Consider the following 20,427-nt stretch of genomic DNA (forward strand, 5'->3'; position numbering starts at 1 on the left):
TGGGACATAATGAACTGTTACTAGTGTATGCATGGAACAACAGCTGGAATATTTCAAGAGACAGTGAACAGTGTGAAATCTGTTTGTATGAGGACTTTGAACGATGTAGTTTCACAAAAAATAATTATTTTGGTACTCAGAAAAAAGGATTATATTAATTGAATGTTTGTCAGGGCAGGGGGTATATTGTTTCTTTTCAATGGGTAACTTGTGTGATTTCTTTCTCTGCCTTGCTCTTTTTTTTTTTTTTAATATATATATTTTTTAATACTGCTCTTCTTTTCTGAGCAAAGAAGAGAAAGAAAGTATTTCTGCTTAGGCCGGAGACTTTACAACCTTGTTTTCTTTCCTTCAACAGAGAACATACAGAGCTATGTATGACTACAGTGCTCAAGATGAAGACGAAGTTTCCTTCAGGGATGGTGACTATATCATCAACGTGCAACCAATTGATGATGGCTGGATGTATGGTACTGTTCAGAGAACTGGGAAAACAGGAATGCTTCCAGCAAATTATATTGAGTTTGTTAACTAACTTTTGTCTCTAGTTCTTTGAGGTTTATTATGATTTACTCAAAATCTAACCTTTTAGAAAAAGTCAGAAGAATCTTTTAAGACCACATGTTCATTACTTTATCAGTGCTATAACAGTCTGCATTCTCATTCAGAATCCAATTTAGAGTCTTTTAAAGTAAAGACAAATAAACAAGAAGCTCAGAGCTTTGAAAACAGCATTGCTTATAATAGTGCTCCCTCAAACAAAAAAAAAAAAAAAAGAAACACAAAACTTATATCGAAGCCTGGTGCTGCTAATCCTATAAAGATTTTGGTCAATTAGCTGTAAAGGGGAAATACCTTCTCCCTACATCTCAGAGGTTATTTCTCTTTATAGTAACCGTGAAATTAATTCACTTCTTATGGCACTCTGAAGTCAAAGGAGGTTAACACACTGAGTTTGGACACATCTTCAAATTATTAGGGAGATGTTTAATGTTGAGAAGTTAGTGCCCTAATAAAAATAAAAATGTTGGGTAGAGAATTCAATCATTTTAAGTAATGACAAGTAATATATTTGTCAAACAAACAAACAAACAAAAAAAACCTTCTGCCCAACAGCCTTATAATAAAAAGGTCTATTTTGACAGCAAAAACTTCCCAACTCTTCCTTACCCACATTTTTTCCTGGATTATCCATTTTCCTTTAATCACAATTGTGACCTCTTCTATCAGCTTTGCTTGCATCCCAGTCCATCAGTTAGGTCCATGCCTGGATTCATGGTTCTTCAGTATCTTTTCCACAGAAAATTCCTTGCAAAGACTATCTAGAGTATAAAACCTGTCAGCTCTTCTGTTTCCTTCTAATAATACTTAGCATTTAAGTAGAAACTTCCACTAGGACAATGTATGACCAATTCTTCATGTTCCTTTACTTTCCCCTGTACTGCTGTAAATAGCCTGTGTGAGGCCCCAGTGCTGTGCAGTCACACAAAGCGTGCAGTCACAACCCTCTGTCTTCTCACAAGTAACTCGCTTAATGGCTGCTTTACTGATGAGCTAATGCACCTACCCCTGCTGCAGAAATATTTGCACCTCCGTCGAAGGGTGGAGAAGAGCTCTGGTTATTGTAGTGCATTTCAGCTCAATGGCCTATTGCTTCTGTTTCCTCAAAAAATGTTGGTGATCCAACAGTGAGTTGTATGCTTACAAAATGATTAATGAAGGAGAAATATATATTTTTTTTCTACAGATTTATTCTTTTTCATAACTGACAGAGTAAAACTAACCAAACAAAAGTCCAACGTACTCTATTCTATCACGCTTCAGGTTAGCCGTGTGTAGAAAACAGTAACAATATTTTGCTGACAAACCTTCACATGTGCTCTTTGGTGCGCATGAACTTATGATCAGAAGTGCAGGATCCAGGTCTCTGTCAGTGAGGCTGAGAGGAGGGGATCAAATAATTGGTGACCTAATGGACCTGTGAGGGACTAGGTCAGCAGGCCTGGGGCACAAGGGAGTTCCTCTTGCTTTAATGGGATGCCAGGAGGGTGCCATGTTCCCTCCCAGGGTGAAACTCTGGGAGGAAGGAAAAGAGAGTTAAAGATCTATGTGGGAACTTACTCATGAGGATGCATATAAGCATAAGGAAGAAAGTGTGTTTGCTGATAGTATAACTTGTGGTGTTCGGCTATGTGATAGAGAATTTAATTTTGGAGTAGCTGTCAGAATATCGAGTCTACACTGGCATTCTTTTATGTGTGAAATTTTAAAAGTAGAACTAAATGTAGAGTTTATGGATAATTTTATATTTTTTTTATTTCACAAAATAAGCAAGCCTGCAGTATAGTATGTCTTTAAACAATAAAGAAGGCAGCGTGGATCTATTACATCTGAAATTTGCAGCTGAAATCTGTCAATACAAACACTTCCTAGTTCTATTTTTGAATACAGTTAGGAATTGGAGAGCTTATGCCATTTTTTTTCCTGTTTTTAACAAAGGGCAGGTTCCAGGCTGCCAAACAGAGGATGGAATGACTGCATAAAAAAAAAAAAAAAAAAAAAAGGAAAAAAGGTCCATGTTTGTGGAATTGTGTTGCTTTCTTGTCTGCTGCCTAATTTCAAAGCTAGAGCTGACCGGGAGCACCTAACTTCAAAGAACGTGGTTTACAACCAGGAATGTGATTCTGTAAATGTGCAATTTGTATGGGTCACATTGCTGTCATTTAAAATTCTTGAAAAATGAGGGCTGTAACAGACCCTTATGCATTACTGGTGACTTCCACATTAAATTTGCTAGCTTTGCAAGTCAAATGGCTTTTTCAAAAGGCTGGTATGGTAGGCTCAGCTAGAAGCTCTTGAAAAAGCACTCCGCCTCTGTGTTGGTTTTCATCCCCAGCCATCAACAGCAAAGAGAGGAAACCCATCTTATGGTGGCTGGCAAATTTTTCTGATGATGCCTGAGGCAGAATTGGATATCACTTGCTGCTGTGCTGCTCTATTAGCTCTGTAATGCTGACAACAGTAAAAGCAAGTTGTCAGTTTGCTAACCAGATATGAATGGAAAGGAAAGTAGCGAATAGATAAATTGCATGAAGTTGCAATTTTTAGTGACTTACAAAAAAAGAAACTCTCAACCTATGAATACACCAGTGTTCTTCCTACGTCAGACTTCCAGTCTTGAATGTATAGTGAAAAGTAAATCAGAAAATGAATATTTGATCTCCTTGGAGGACTATGTTGAGCTAAACAGTGGAAATAAAATTTCCTTTATGAATTTTAAATATTCAGTAGCCTGGCAAAGCACCTAAAGCAATTTGCAAAATAAAAAAGGTGAAGAAAACAAAGCATGTGAATGGTATTTCTGATGAAAATGGTATGTCAGCAGAATTATTAAGATCTGTTTTAAGTTACTCATTTATGTAGTCAGGTTTTTTATGTTGTATGTGCTTAGTAATTCTTGTTCTTTTGGAATGGCTCCTCTTTTTTTTTTTTTTTGATGTAAAACAACCTTTATTCTCACTGGGCAAATTTGTTCTAAGCAGTGCTATCAAAAGCCCAATATTACCAGAGTGCAGTTTTCAAAATGTTTTATAAGATCTAAAATTTGTAATGTAGGGAGAGTAAGTCAGCAACCAATTTGGACAAGTGCAGGTTCAGCAACCAATTTGGACAAGTGCAGGTTTTACAAGGCATATGTTGGAGCATCAGTCGTATGAAGGGGTGAACAGATGTTGTATGCTGTCCTGTCATTTTTAAAGTGTATATTCCTTTTTAACACAGCATGTTTCTTCACTATACTTTACTCCTGTAAACATTTTTTTTTTTTTCCTGGGGAAAGGAACAGACTTTTGAAGAAGACAGATTTCCCAAGATGTTCCAAAGTTCAGGCTGGAAGTTCACACATTCCCATCTTAAGCATTTTAGAAACAAAGACATTAAGATATGTTATCATTCTTACCTATATTTAAATATAAGTATAGAAAACTACATAGAGCATATTCATACATATACACAAGAACAAATGGGTGCCTTGCTTTTCATTACTCTTTCTTGCCTGGCTAATCTTCATTTTCTAAACAAAGCTACTTACAGATACTGCAGTTGTAATTTTTCATTATGGAACATTAGCATTTAATCTTGATGAAACAGGGTTTTCTTGATTACATTTGACATACCATAAACCACTTCAGCAGATTGGGATTTGACAGAGAATCACCTCCCATGGATTGTATTTGTGACAAATGTGTCCCTACTGAGTGTTCCTCGGGGATATGAAAGGTCTCCAATACTTGGGAAAGGTAATAATTTTAGTTTTTATTGTACAGTGATGGCATGTCATCTTGTACAATGAAAAAGAAATGATAAATATGGAAGTCTTTGGCAGAAAGTGGTACAGGGTATAAAATGTTAGATTTTAATTATGTTGATTAATACTCCATTTAAAATACAGAATAAGCTTTAGTTAGTAAATATTTAAATAATATACTGCAACAGACAAAAGATGCTGTTGAAAGATCTCCAAACTGATGTGCTGGCAAATGCAAAGTACTGGTGAGCTGTAGAAGAACAAACTATTTTGCAGTGCTTTAGTGATTTTCTCCAGCTTTATGCCATAGGAACCCCTTCTTTCCTTTTGAAGGAAAACATGAAAGCTATATTTCCTGAACTGCCTGCACTACAACAGTATATTCAAAGAAATTTCATATGCTTCTTGTGTCTGATAAATAGAATTTGCATATTGTACTTAAGTTGTAATCCAGTTGTTGTTGACATTTGTTTAATTATTATTATTTTAGGGGGAAAAATAAGCTATACTGTAGCATTTCAATCATGTGTATTTAATAGTACTATTAGAAATTGCTAGACCATTGGAAGACAGCAATGACTGTGTTGACATTGAATAGCATGATGTGGAAAACCTCTCAGCTGTTGGTTTTTGCAGTGTGATATAAAAAGCAAAAATGAACCGCTGTGCAGTTTGGCTTATGTTTGCTTTCAAGTGTGTAAAGTTTTAGTTATTTTGCAAAACTGTATTGTATTTGGGAGTATACAGTTCTGAAGGTAACAATTGTTTTTCAAAGGACAGATATACTTACTCTTGGATCATATGATGTATCATCTTAATTTGGCTTTTGTTATGCGGAAAGTTAACACCAGCTATTAAAATATATTTTAGTAGAAATGCTTTAATTCCTGTTTCTTCCTCTACACTGTGAATATTTAAGCCTTGGTGGACTAGAGCAACATCATGCTGCCCAAAGTACTAACCTATGCAAACTAGTTCACATTTTAGTTGATGTCACAGTGGATGTAACATAAAAATTTATTTTGCGTAACATTGAACGTCATTCAAATAAAATATTAAATCCAGCACTATGTATGTATTATATTCATAAACAATACTCTGCAAAGCTATCATACCCATTAAAAAAACCTACCGAAGTTGTATATTGTTTTAGCTAAAGATGCTTTGAATTTTCAAACTTAAGTGGAATATATAGCCCTATTATTTTTCAAGCTTGATCTCAAGAAATAGTTTGTTAAAGCAGCGGTTTATTTCAGAAATGCACTCTCCTCCAGGTTACTTTACTTTTTTCAGTCTGTGTCTGTAATCCTTCATTAGAACAGCAAGATACATGTCCCTTGTTTTGTTTAAATAAAGAAAGGTAGTAAGTGAATAAGGTCCACTGATTTGACTGATACTGGTTTGCTGATCTTTGAATGGGCATTTGATTAGGTGTAGTCTTAGAGCAACACTAATGAAAACAAATCACATTGCTGGCCACTTAAATACAACTGTATATACCAATATGGTTCTTGGGATATCTCTATTCTCTTACATGCATAAATTATTTTTCCAACATTGTAAGAAAGTTTAAGTTAAAATCCAGAAGAATTTTGGAACAGCTCCACCAGAAACAGTTGAAGAAGACTTTGCTTGACATGTTTTATTCATTTCAGCTAAGTGCACAGCCCAGTGTACTGCACTCACATCTTTTAACTTTTGCCAAGTGTTAGCTTGAAGAAGGCTGTTAACAATAAATGAGGACAAATGACATATAAATGAAGTGGGTGAATTCACACTAGGTAAGTGACACACACTTCCTACTACACTAATTTTCTCTTTAGAAAATACATGTTAGCATTTCCTATGAAATTTAACTAATTACAGAGCTTTGATTCCATATTCTGAGATGCTTTTATAAATTGAAATACCTCCTGTATGGCAAAATCCAGCCTTGATATAGACTGTAGCAAACAGCAGTTTTCAATAAGAAAAAAGATTTAAGAGCTGCCAAAATGGACTTCAAGCATTCAGAATGTGTTTTGTTTGTAAATGCCTCCATAATCTGCTAGAGCAACTGGAGTACTAGATTTTTTTTTTCTTTCTTACCTAAATATGTATTTCAGATGAAGGTTCTTCTTTGAACCACTGATGTTAAGTCAGTAGGAGTCACGTTTGTTCAGCATCTGAAAGGACCGTGTCCTTCAGTAGCAATGTCAAACCTAACAAACTACTGAAATGAAAAAGGTTTTTCTGTCCTTACTAATCCCATAGAATATCATTATCAAAAAGATCTATGTACTGGCTCTTGAAGGTCCTGTCGAGACCTGCCACACTGTTTACTGGACAGGCTGAGTTACCAGCTATCATTGCTTTTAACATGTCCTCATTTCTGCTCTCGGAACACAGCCTTTGATTTTCTCTGTTTTAATTAGCAAGTGTAAGATAATTTTACAGAGTTCTTTGTGCTGAGAGAACAGTTGCCTGATGCGCTTGTTGTGATAAAATGACCATGGTGTAGTGTGCAGATACCTACTCCAGCTTTTGAGCAATTAATCTTAACATCAATTGGAGGCCAGTCATTGGAGTATTTGTAAGGGCAAATCTGTCCTTCCAGAAAATGAGACTTCAGATAGCACAGAGGGAATGTATTGTCAGATGGTTTAAACCACATGTTCTCATGCCCCAGTGGAGGAAATCAGTCAGAAAACCGAGCCCTGTAGCACTGCAGCAAGTTGCTAACTCTGAACTATGTAAGTACCAGGATGAGGTGATGTGCTACAGCGTTCACCTGCTCCACAAAGATGAAACTGCATAATATGCTACATGCTGGGCACTTGTTTTACAATGTCAGCAGAAACTGGAGATTTGTATCTATCTGCTATGCCCTAAACAGGGTCTAAGCAGTCCTTTACTGTTATATATTTATGTATTTTAACTTTGGGTTCTTTCTCACCTGCCTTCTACTGATAAAATCTGTGCATGGAGAGTGCTGTTCTTAACTAACCTGTGGCTTGAACCACTTGTGTTTGCAAAGAGACATATACAATTTTCTGCAGGCATTAACACCTGGCTCTTAAAATCCTACTTGACATATAAATAGTGATTCTCAATGATTTCACAAAAAGAAGACATCCTTTGTGATTGTTCTTCAATTCAAGCCATAAATTACAGCCTCCAGGACTCTATTGCTATGGACAACAGCTTTACCAGGACCTAGTGGCAAACTAGGACCTATTTTTAAGAGGCTTCTCAAAGCACTATGAAGAATTTAAATTGCTTGAAAAATGCCTGTGTTCAACAGCAGTTGTCTGAGCCCATGGATGTGCCAGATCATCAGAACAACATTTGGCACTCATCTCCCCATTCTTCCCTTCTCCCCCAGCAGTTGTACATTGGCGTCAGTGTGCCTCTTGGCCTTTTGCCTCCTCTTCTTTCAGCCAGGCTCTGATATCTGTCACCAAACCCAGTGGGCTTGGGGCTTCTCCAGTCAGGCCGTCAGACCACTCTCTGGTGTCTATAGTTTCTACACTCAGGATCAAAATTTTAGAATGATTCAGCTAACTGTTCTCCTGTCAAGATTTTTGTGCTTTCATTGTCCCATTGCCCTTCCTTGCCTCAGGTTCTGGATTCTTTTGAGCTCAGCCACTACTTTCAGGAAGGAGGGATATCATGTTTTTCAGTCTTATCAATGCCCAAACCAGTTCTTGTTTATTCCATTCTTCAGAGGATTAGCATCTTCATTATGTTTTCTTTATGTTATCTCTGGTTTGGGGCTGAACTCTTGATTCAGGAGTCTTTCTCTGTCCATCAGTGTTTGACCAAAGATCTCATGCCCTATAGGTGTTGTGTGTTGCTCACTGCAGAGGCTGTGTTAGGCAGTATCCTGCTTACTGGGACCTTCCAGTTCCTACTTTTACTCGTTCTGAAATCATCAGATGGGATCTCTGTTAGACAACATTGTCTGTATCAAAATTCAACCTTTCTATAAATAAGTATGCCATTATAAAGTAAACATTTTTTCCGCATTTGTATTTCCCTTGACTCAGGATGACATTGATATCTTTCATTTTCATGGCTTGCACTGACCTTAGGAAGCATGCATTTAAAAATGATGATGAATTAGGCTCTGAGGGATTGTTAAGGTAGACCTTGATGACTGCAGCTATTACACATTGTGGATATCTCAAGTTAGATGGGATAAATGGTGTATTAGGTCTTGATGGCAAGTAGTTTAACTGTGAACTGAGTTCATCTATTTATTTGAGTGACCCTATTCAACAGCCTGTGTTTTTCATTTCTACTCGAGCAGTTCAAAACAAATACAAGAATTAGATGACAATCATTTATAATCAACTAATTAGCTGTGCAGCTGTGCAGCAACTAATTTGCTGTGCAGCAACTCCTCTATCACAGAAGTGGATAAAGTAAATTGGGTAGTTTTGGGAAACCACGTGCAAGGTGGAGCAAACAAGCAGACAATGTCAGACTAGGCATTTGGGTTGACATTTGGCTTGCTTGCACTTCCAACCTTTATCTTTCCTTCTAACTGCTTAAAAAAATAATCTGAGAGCTGTTCCTCATGGCATGACTTATTGTGTTGTTAGACAGAGTAATCTTTAGTAGAAAAGAATAGATTCAAGGGCAGGAATAAGGTCTTAGAACACAACATTTTAGAATTATGCTTTCAATTCCTAAATTTTCCAAGGTCCTGTTACTTTTGCTTTGGTCCTCTGCGTTTTTTGTTGACCCTCAAAACCCTCTAAAATTATTTTGCTATTCCTGTTTTCAACATTGCATTCTTTGTGGCAATTACCTTTGTAAGAGGGGAAAAAGACCAAAAATATTGGAGTACTTCAAATAACTTTGTCTTCATTACTCTGCTAACTAATGTCTGTGAAATAGTCTCCCATCCCAAAGCCCTTTTTTCCACCCTCAAGCAACATTCCGAAATAAATAACATATTCCCTGTCCAAATGCAACTGGCCATGGTGCTCTGTTGCACAGCTATGATTATTATGAAAGGGAGGACATGTACTACAATGGCAATAGCTACAATCTGAATATTAGAGCAAACATCTAACAATGACTACTGTGAGAGATTTCTCAGCTCATCACTTCTTCGCAAAAAGTATCTGTCACTGCGGTACCAGCACTCTGTGAGATTAGTAAAGTTGCAACTTTGCAACTTGGTTTATATTCCAGATGTTGTCAACTAAATGCAACTGCAGCTGTTTTTGGACAGATGCTGTTTAAAATGGTTATTGCTTGTCTTTTTGTTCTACTGCTTTCTTCTGCTTCTCAAGGTATGACAGCCAAGCCAGAAAGATATATCAGACCTGTTAATGGATGGGCCTTCTGTTGGTCTAGATACATATATTTTCTTGTTTTAAGCACTTTTTCCCAGCACTGCCAAATTGGTTCTCAGAAATCATGGATGTGTGCAGGATGTACCCAGCCTCCTACAAGAAGGCCAGAACTGTGATCTGAGCAGGTTCAAGAAGACTTGAAATAAAGGCACATTCACTGGTCACAATCAAACTAATCTGGCCACCAAGGTGTATGTATAATCCCTGATGTACACACAGTCCTATCAGTCCTATGACCTTAAAGTTTTCCTTCTCTAAATACTGCTGCTGGGACTATATATGTTAGGATTCCAAAAATCTTGTCTGAGAAATATACTTTTTTTTTTTTTGGTAGTAATAAAATAACACTAGTCTTCTCATGTCTTGTTACAATGTGCTGCAACCCTGATGACCAAATGGATCCTTCAACTGGACTAGAACTTAATAAGGTAGGTGGAACAAGCCTACTTAGTCTGTCCATTGGTTTATTTTAAATAGTTTTTTTTTCTCATTTTAATTCTGTATAAATATGCACTGAAGGGTTCTGTACGGGGCTGAACAGTTTTATCTGGTTTTGGAAAGTAATGTTGAGAAGTCATGGATTGTATTGGAGTAACTGGACCCTGTTTCTTAGCCCAGATCAAGGTTTCTTAGTCTGCTGGATTTCTTGTCTGTATCATGCTGTGTGTTCAGCTGAGGCAAAAAACAAGGTGGAGGGGACAGCTTTTATAACATATTTAGGTTCAGAACTGTGGAGATGAGAGACAAGTGGGATTTTTCAAATCACGTCTGAAATTGGCAGGATTGGTTCCAAAGTGATGGAAATTTCACTCAGCATTTTAATGCTCCACTGTGCTTTAAAGAAATCATCATCCTCTGAAGACTTAACTATAACCTAGTGAAAAAATCACTGAATTAGGGATTGTCAACATTTTGTTCATCCTTAAACCAGATATCTGACAACTGGGCTAGAGCTATGTTGACTCTTTTCCATCACTTTAGTCTAAGTAATATTTAATTAGGCTATATAAAATGGGACAGAATCAGTGAGATGGCTGTCAGTTTTGAATTCTCTGTGGCTTGGCATTTAGGACATTGTTCTTGAACAAGATAATTATCAGAAATCTTTTGACAGTGAGAAGAGCAAATAAATCCTGGGGGAGGATCTGAATGGATTAAAAGAGATAGAAATATGTCCTCTAGTCCCCTAGTCATGTTCTGAAAGACCATTCCTTTTGCTGTGAGATGAAACTGCTTGGTGGCAAGTAGACTTCTGTGGATAAAGATAATACTTACAGGCTCCATTATCTTTGTGGTCCTTTTTACTATTAGGTGCTTTACTTTGTCCACCTTTATTAAGGCCAGTCCATGTATAGTTGATAGTCCAATTCATCTCCTGTTGAACTCTATGATGTGGGTGATGCTCCATTATAATCTCAGAATACTTTTGGTATGGGAACTGTTAAACCAAAATTATGAAGTTGATTTTAAGCCATCTTCTATTCTTTCAGTGTGTGATGATAAGGGAACAGGCTCCAATAAAATAGATAAAAGCAATTTAAAACAACATACGTCTTTGAAAGAAATTGGTTTAAAAATTGTCAAATGACAGAAATTCTATTTGCAGACAGGCTGAAGTTGTGCTTAGTCTTTCAATGGGGAGGGAAAGATTAGCAAATAAAATGAGTCGGGTATTGATTACTGCCCACAAAAATGTAAGCTTGTACTTGAACTTTGTGGTGAAGTGTGTTTTATCTGCATCCTTTGCTTGTCCTCTGTATTCAAAGGGGAAAACTTTTAGTATAATTAATGTTGGAATAGAAATTTAAGTGAGAAATAAGGTGCAAACTGTTGATAGTATGGAAAATTAAATACTGGAAATAACAAATAGGAATTGCTGGGCTCTCCATCTGCCAATGGCTTCATGTATGGCAGCTTTTTTGGAAGACCTGTTTGAGGCAATAAAGACTTCTGGGGCTTAGTGCAGCTATAGCTTTGTGAAGTTTTATAAAGAGTGAAATGCAAAATACCAGCCTAGGTATCAATGTCTCCTTTAGCCTCTGTATGCCAAGTAACCTGTGTCCTGTCACCCTTCCTGTTGGAAGTCTTTCTTCCCAGCCTTTTGCTGTATTAGGAGGAAAATGAACTTTTGCCATTCTAACATTGTAACAGTGAAAAAAAACAAAACAAAACAAAAAACAACAAACTTTCAAAATTCCTCTCTGAGGAAATTGCTCTTCTTTCCTCCTCCTTTTCTTCCTAAGCTTTTTCATTGGCTTTTTAGGTTTCAGATGGCAAAAAATATTGGCAATATACCTGTCAGGCTTATGAAATGGCCAGGTATGATCTAAAGGAATGCTGTTTGCTTGAAATTTTCCCTTAAAGGCATGAAAGTCCTCTCCCCTGTTTCTTTTTTTTTTTTTTTTTTTTTTTAATAGATAGATAGTATTTCAGAAAACAAACAAGTTTAAATAATATGGACAATTTGTCTTACCGCAGTGTCACTCTGCTGTTTCAAGGGCACAGGGACAGTATATAGGACATAGCTCTGGCTAAGTATGTCCTGTGTGGCCGGACACATATCATCATTCATTACTAAATCCTGTTCTGTGGAATAGGCAGGAGGATACTCCCATTTGCCTTCAAGAGACAGGAAATCCTCAAGCAGAAGTGGTCCCCCTGGTAAAGGTGAGTCACCAAGAGTAGGTGGCCTCATGGGCACTTTTCTGTGGTGTGTGAAGCACACACCAACAAATCTGAGCCCTCCGTATCTTTTTTATGTATATATATATGTTTTTTTTTTTTTTCTGCAAGTTGCTCTTTATAAATCATTGTGTATTTTTTATCTCGGGCAGCACATCAACGATCTCCTGAAGGAGCATTGGTGATGTGCAAAGTTGTGCCCCTGTTGTGCTTTCAGCCACAGCCTGTCCAGATGCTTCTGTCTTACAGTAACTGTGGCAGGAGGGGTGCTGGGATGTGTTGTCTGGAGCTGGGAGCACAGCTATGGAGGAGTCACAGACCAGGATGTCCCCTGTGAGCTGCATTGGTCTAAGACGCTCTCAAACAAGCCCCAGCACTTGCTCCCACTTGCGGAGGACACAGAAGAGTGGTGGCTGCTCAAGGACCATTTGTGCTAAGTGGATATGTGAGCACTCATTATCATTATTATTATATTATGGTCTCCAGACCATAGCTTACAACTAAGAAAAAACACCAGAGGAACAGAAGGAACATTTTTTTCGAGTAAAATTTATTAATTTTTACTTCAAATGAAATTACCCTTGAAAGCATTCAATGCCTCCCTTGACCTACAGTTTGCCATGCATATTAGGATTTCCTGAAAACCAGCCTTCATGGCTTTTATTTTCTCTCTATTGAAGTGCCGAGCAAGTTTGTCCATTTCTTCTTTTATTTGGGCTGTGATGGGAGCAAAGGTCTCCTCACTTTGTGCAGCTGCAGCAATTGGTGCTGAAGATGTACGGAAACTGCCACTGGCCATGGTTGTTTGCTGTAATCCTCCTGAATACCCACCACTGACAGCCATATAGCTATTTACATTTTTCTATTTCTCTCCACAGTTTTAGAAGAGAATGCCCAGGAGCTGAGATCAAGACATATAATATCTCTTTTCCTCTTTTCTCTTGTACGCTGAATTGAGCAGCAAAATACCTGCATGTGAGCTTTAAATATGGCCTTGAAGCACTGGAGGAACCATAACTGCAGTAGTTGCCATAGCAATAAAAAAGACATTCATGCAAAACTGACACAAGGGGGCAGATGTGCACCATTAAAAAGTCTGCATAATTTAAGATAGAAATTGTCTTTATTTAAGATAGAAATTGTCTTTATGAATGATCAGAATTAGAAGCAGGACATAGTCCAGTAACTATCTTGTTATGTGCATAAATGGGTATGTTAATTGTGTTTTAAATTAAATTGTACTGTATACTTAATTAGAAAGAAAACTCACAGTTCTACATAAAATCAAATGGCTTTGGCAATACAAATTGATTGCAAAATCTGCTCTGTAGTGCACATGAATAACTAGGGACTAAAAATGTGTTTTCATATTTTATTCATTTATTTACTTATTTTTTACTGGATCTGTTGAGATGAGCCATACAGGTTTCATAATTCAACACTTAAAGCATATTGGCACCAAATATTGTTGTAGTGCTTAAAAGTATCCTAGTACTTAAAAATGCCTGCATTCTCCCTGAACAGTGATAATGACTCAGAAATTTTTGGTGGTGAATATGGTAATGTCTTAGAAATTTGTTGAGTTAAACGTGTACAAAATGCTGTATACAACTGCAAGAAGAGAGCCAGTGCCAGAGGCATGATCAAGGAGAAGCTGCAGTAAGCGATGCTACAGCAGCAGAAGTTTCATTATGCTATTAAGACAAATTAATCTGCTGTGGAGACAACTGTCAGTATAAAGACAGGATTTTCATCCCCAAACCTTTCCTTGCTATGACATACGCTGCATCTTCATTACCTCATCTGTTCCTAATTTGATTCAAAATAAATTAATACCTTTGATACATTTTTTTTTTTTTTATTTAAAGACAAAACACAAGTGCTAGAAATAAAAACAGTTATTTAATTTCAAATAATTCAATTAAAAAAGAATTTTTATTGCTGGCTGGACTTGGACTTAACATAGTACTTTGTTGCTCAGGCAATACCAACTTCAAAATCATCCTATTTGGATTCATCCAAAATTTTAAAATATGCAAGATAAGAGCTTAAGCTTTGCAAGGACATGGTATTTCATGAAAACTTTGTTGCTGCTTCATTGTAACTGGATTGAAATTAATGGAATTAACGCGAGAATAAGCTTATGAATTATGCCTCCTATTCTAACCAGAGGGGTTCAGTTGTCGATAGGTAAATGCAAACTATTTCTCTGTATGTGTGTGTGGGTACACACATCTACTTACAAACACACATATACAGGTGAATTTGCAATTCAGTGTTGATTTAGGAGACTTTATTTTTCTGTGCAAGGTAGTTTACTCAAGACTGTTTAAAATCTTGCTATTTTGTTGTTATAACACAATTGTGCCAGCAGATGATAGAAACTTGCCTTGAAGTGCAGTGGGGGCTCTGCTCAGCTGAAGACAACACAGAGGTGAGTAGAGGATGGTGCCCTGCTGCCTTTCATGTTTCTAAGTCCATTCCTGAGCCTAGCTTGGAGTGTTCCAGGTCAGATATGAGGATATTTTTTTTCCAACCTGTTAGGATCTGACCATCAGAGTCATCCCTGACTGATGTTCCTTAAATATTTGATTTCTTCATATTACCTACTGAACTATATTGCTGACATGATAAAGCAGTTCCTTTGCCTTGTCTTTATATAGGTGCTTTCTACATGAATATAGCTTTAATCTCTCTTCTGCAGTTGCCAAATTTATTATTTTCTTAAAAATGTATTTGTATGCTAGTTGCAAATCATTTCAGTTCTCTGAATTTCCCCCTTTTCTCTTTGTTTCCCTCATTGCCTAAAATGAATGCGATGATTAAAAGGCAGCTTCAGCAGAAGCCCAGGATGAAGGAGAACTACATTTCTGAGCTCCATGACTGCAAAGGAGAGAAGAACATCGTCAGCATCTCCTCCATCAGGCACTGCTAAGGCTTTGCTGCTGCTCCCCTTGGGCCTTTTTAGGAAATCTGCTGCTCTTATAGCTCCACTTGGTTATTCTATATTCTTCTACAAAATTACATTTCCTTTACTGCTTTCTTTCACCTCCCTCAGGGACACCACATCCTGCTTGTGCCAGTTCTGCCTTAGGTGCATGTACCTAGGACCTCTGTGGCTCTACCCTACACCTGTGTTTCCTGGCCTTGAAGAACCAGTTGATGTGCTCCAAACTAAGGTTGGAGAACATTGTGTTGGAAGAATAACATTGATAATCAGAGCATTTGGGATTACAGTGAATTCAAACTCAGGCTAATGTGGAAGTCTAGATCTGGCTGTGTGGCTTCAGCTGTCCAAGCAGAATCAAAGACTGGCTCCAGCCCCAGCGGATTTGGCCTCTGGGAAGCTCTGCATTGAAGTGCCCCTTCTTCTAGCTTTCTGCATAGCCCCGTGCAGGTTCATCTCCTTTATTTGGGAGTGTAATAAAGTAGCTGCTAAGTGGCTAGTTGCCATGATTGCCCCTTTCCAAAGCCTTGTGTGTAGATGGTACAGTTCCTTTTATGGAATCTCCATTGCTTTGAATTTTTGAAATAAATTGCTTGTGGTTCATTAAATTCCATAATTGTACCCTTAGCTCTTTAGCCTAAATACCACTGGGATGCGTTTTTGAAAATTTTCTAAGTATTCTCTTTTTCAGTCATAATAACTATCTATTTCTACATAATCTTCCTAGTAAGAATTCGAAAACTGCTTTCAGCTTGCATTTTTTTTTCTCTGCAGGCAACAATTTACCTAATTAATTCGGACTGTAGAATTGCTGGATTCCTCCACTGAGTTTTGTCAATATAATAAAGAATGGAGAAAAAGATATGAGAGCTTGAGTTTAATCCCAGATTTTTTATTTTGTTTATAGCTAGGTCATTACCAAGATGCTATAGAGACACTTGCATTAAAATAAATGATAATAAAAGAACATTATTGGAAATAGGAGTACTGGATACTAAAATAAAATTGTTTAGCATGTCATAATATTTTAAATTCCAGTTACCTGCTGGGTAACCCAGGGTTAAATATGCTTCCTTTGCAATGTGATCCAGTCCCACAGGAAATGTCCTAACATTACAGAAGTCATTTTTAAACTTTGTACATTATTTACACAATATGATCAGGACCCTTTCCAACTACTTTGATGATCACTTTATTCATGATCTATGATGAGGAAATGTCTGTCATTGAAATAATTCCTCTGTTTCATCTTTCAACGCTGGTTTGTTTTCTTTCTCAAGTTTTAGTTGTTAATGTTTATTAACCTATGTTTGATGAGACTGCTGGTACTGCTAGATCCAATCCATTCTTGTAGGTTGATCATCTTTGTCATGACATATTGTACAAGTTGTTTCTGACCTCGTGCTTCTGAAAACACGGGAGACACGGTGCTTCAGTGGAAGATTTATGATAAAAATTGCTGTATTTACTGAGTGTTTGTAAATTATGTTCAACTAATGACTGCTTAGTGCTGAAGTTCAGCATATCTCACAGCTGGACATTAGCTAATGAACACAAGCTGGTTTAAATGTAACAGCTGTTTATCCTCTCAAGGAAAAACAAGTTTTGTCCCAGAAAGCTTTTAAACCAGACAGTTTTACAGACATTCTGTCATTGCTCAAATGAAGAATATTTCTCCACTGTCTGTCCATGCTGTAGGAGCAATGAATGGTGACTCAGTAAAGGATCATCTCCTTTTGCTGGCTTATTCAAAGGTCCTGACACACAGTGCTGAAGAGTAACACTCTGCCATGCATAAAATCAAGTCATTAAAACTGTGCACATGCTTTGGAGGCACATTTTGGAACAGGAGGAGCACCATTCCTTGTGTCCTGACCCAGTCTGTGTTTGCATCATTACTTTCTATATTCATAATTCTTTTTTTAAAATTATTATTAATTTTTATTTTTATAATCGTTTCTTGGTTTCATTGGAGTGGATACCGGTTCTGTTGGTATATAATTCTGGTATACTACGTAGAGGCCATGTATAACTTTGGGCTGCTCAGTGCCTTATTATGTCAGAATTGCTGCTGGGTCCCAAGATGTCTGTCTGGTGCATTTCCTAAGTAACAAGTAATCCACAGAGATCTTTTTATGAATTAAAAATAGTGGTGTACTTCTTAATAGCGGTGTACACTTAAATAGTGGTGTACTTCTTAGAAGTCATAGAATCACAGAATCATAGATGTTTTGGGTTGAAAGGGACCTTAAAGATCATCCAGTTCCAACTCCCCTGCAATGGCAGGGACATCTCCCACCAGACCAGGTTGCTCAAAGCCCCATCCAGCCTGGCCTTGAACACCTCCAGGGATGGGGCATCCACAGCTTCTCTGGGCAGCCTGTGCCAGTGCCTCACCACTCTCACAGGAAATAATTTCTTCCTAATATCTAATCTAAATCTGTTTTTTTTTTTTTTTTTTTTTTTTAGTTTAAAACCATTGCTCCTTGTCCTGTCACCACACTCCCTGACAAGGAGTCCCTCCTCAGCTGTCCTGTAGGCCCCCTTTAGGTACTGGCAGGCCGCTGTGAGGTCTCCCCAGATGCTTCTCTTCCCTAGGCTGAGCTATCCCAACTCCCTCAGCCTGCCTTCACAAGAGAGGTGCTCCAGCCCCTTGATCATCCTCGTGGACCTCCTCTGGACTCATTCTAATAGGTCCATGACCTTCTTGTGCTGGGGGGGCCCAGAGCTGAACACAGCACTCCAGGTGGTGTCTTACGAGAGCAGAGCAGAGGGGGAGAATCCCCTCCCTCACCCTGCTGGCCATGTTGCTTTTGATGACCAGGTTTGTCAGGCATGATCTGCACTTAGTGAAGCCATGTTGGCTATCACCAATTGTGCTATAAGAAGCTTAAGTATGCATTGACTATATAAATAAGTCTGAATGAAACAATACTGAATTTACCAGTGAAAACTTGGATATGTTTCTTGGAGATTTTACTGACTATTTGTCCTGTTTTTGTATGTGTTCTTTGAAAAGCTCTTCCTGAGCAAGCAGACAAGTGATTTGCTCAGTCAACCCTAGCTTTCAACTCTTAGAGAAGTGACAGGTGGAAGAAAAGAGAGAAAATGGAACAGTAGAACATGTATGTGTCTTGTTGAAATGTGCTTGTGATGGTTTTCCCTGTTTTTTTTCTTTTTCTTTCTTTCTTTCCTTTCATTCATTCGTTCATGTATTTATTTATTATTTTGTTCCAAGATCTTCAAACATCACCTGTCAAACAATTTAGTGGAATTCATTCAGTAACCCTTGTTGGCTCCATGTAGCAGAATTCAATGAGGATGTAACAGGTGTTTTGAAGTTGCGCCACAAAGCTCACGCTTCACTTCTTGCTTCCCTGGCTGAAAACATTGTAACTTCTGAACGGCTATCGGAGATGGTAATGAATTTTCAGGCCCAGAATTTAAGGGAATTTTTGGGCCCATAGAGCTCTTCTATTTCTTGATTCCAAGTATTCAATGCTTCATTGTATTCATGGAGAGAATTTGTTTTGACATGAATCATACATTTACATTTCTACATTTTGGCTGAGATTTTACTAGCAGCGCTATGCGTCAGATTTGAAACACAAAGTCTATAGTGGCATATAAAGAGAATCCATTTTATATATATCAGGGTTCATGAATCCCTATTTCTGTCCTGAATATAGCAAAAAAAGTGATCTATACTATTCACTTACAAAGTCAAAAAATTATACTAAAAATGCTAAAAAGTAAAAGTAAAAATGCCAAAGTATATTTGGACACCTAATATCAGGAGTATCTTATGTATCTTATGTCAACTCTCCCTTGGAAGAAATACTGGGAATTTGGAGAAGAATCACAATTTATTAATAGATTATTGGTAACTGAGTAGCTTTTTTTGGTAGTATATGTCATGGAAGCAAAACAGATTTCTCCATGACTAATGTCTTTTAGCTTTCATTTGAAATTACCAAGTGGTTATAACATGATCAACTACTGAAAGAACATTATGGAAGGAAGTTTGACCCTTTTGCTTGCTTTTATGGGATGATGGCTGTCAATATTACCACTTTTAAACATAACCTGTAGAAAAGATGCTGCTTTAGTTGCTATTTAGATGTTGTTGCTTCAGCTTTTTGGAAGTGTATTCCGGTATTTGTGTATACATATATATAGATATGCCTACCTCATGATAAAAGATAAATGAAAATCTATCTAGGACTTTGCTGTTTAGAATTTAATTCTGGTTGTGTAAGACAACATGAAAAGAAAAACTAACTGCAGTTCTGTGGGTTCTGACATTATATACTGCTGCCAACAAGAAATGGAACTGGCCCTGCCCATCAAGTCACTCATTCCCACCCCCGTGTCCTCACTGTGATGCCAGCAGAAGTATCTGTACTGCCATACAGTGAACCAGTTCCAGCAACTGAGCAAGACTAAAATTTACCCACAAGCAAAGGAAGTTAGTCTTGACCTTGAACAATTCCCCATTCCATGTCCTGGCATGGCTGATGAATGCAAGCCACTAGGTAGTACTAGAGGTCAGAGAGAAAAGAGCAAAAAACACGTCAGAGCTTATAAGTAGGAGAAAAATTTCTGGGTAAAAAATCATTCTCCAATGACATTGTAGCATTATTTTCACTTTTATATATATATATATATGTATATTTTAGGACTTTCTTTCTTTCTTTCTTTCTGTAAACTTTTTTTTTTTCCTATTACTTAGGGTATTTACAATAAAGAGCAATAAAGTTTCAGCCTTGGTTAAGAACTGCACACATACACGCAATAGAAATAGTAGTAGTTAAAACCAATCTTTCTATCTGGCTAACACCAGTTTCATTTCATCAGATTTAGACATATAGGAAGCTGTGCAGTAGTGTGGTGGTTCACTGGAAATTGTTACGTCACTAACGCAGTACGTGTGTTTCATGTAGATGAGACCTGAGACACACAATGGCTGCTGATTTGGGTAGCTGGTTTTTAGTAAAAATTTTAAATTTTGTGTTGAAGTAGCAACATAACCATTAGAATTTAACTTCTTCTGACAAGGTTTTGAGCTTGTTCTTACTCTATAAGACATGTAACTTATTGTTTGAAGGAAGTTTGTTAGGATTCTTAAGCTAAATACAGGATAT

General features: G+C 37.4%; 1 protein-coding gene across 3 annotated transcripts in view; it reads left to right on the plus strand.

Moving 5' to 3' along the window:
• Positions 1 to 2,490, plus strand: part of NEBL (nebulette) — a 257,642-nt gene extending 255,152 nt beyond the window's left edge. For all 3 annotated transcript variants that reach the window (XM_035545546.1, XM_050709174.1, XM_035545547.1), the window contains one exon: positions 359 to 2,490. In XM_035545546.1, the coding sequence (XP_035401439.1) occupies positions 359 to 535 (177 nt within the window). In that variant the 3' untranslated portion in view covers positions 536 to 2,490. The remainder of the gene's footprint in view (positions 1 to 358) is intronic.
• Positions 2,491 to 20,427: the final 17,937 nt, after the last annotated feature.

This window comes from Cygnus atratus, chromosome 2 (genome assembly GCF_013377495.2).
Source record: "Cygnus atratus isolate AKBS03 ecotype Queensland, Australia chromosome 2, CAtr_DNAZoo_HiC_assembly, whole genome shotgun sequence".
Classification (NCBI taxonomy): Eukaryota; Metazoa; Chordata; class Aves; order Anseriformes; family Anatidae; genus Cygnus; species Cygnus atratus.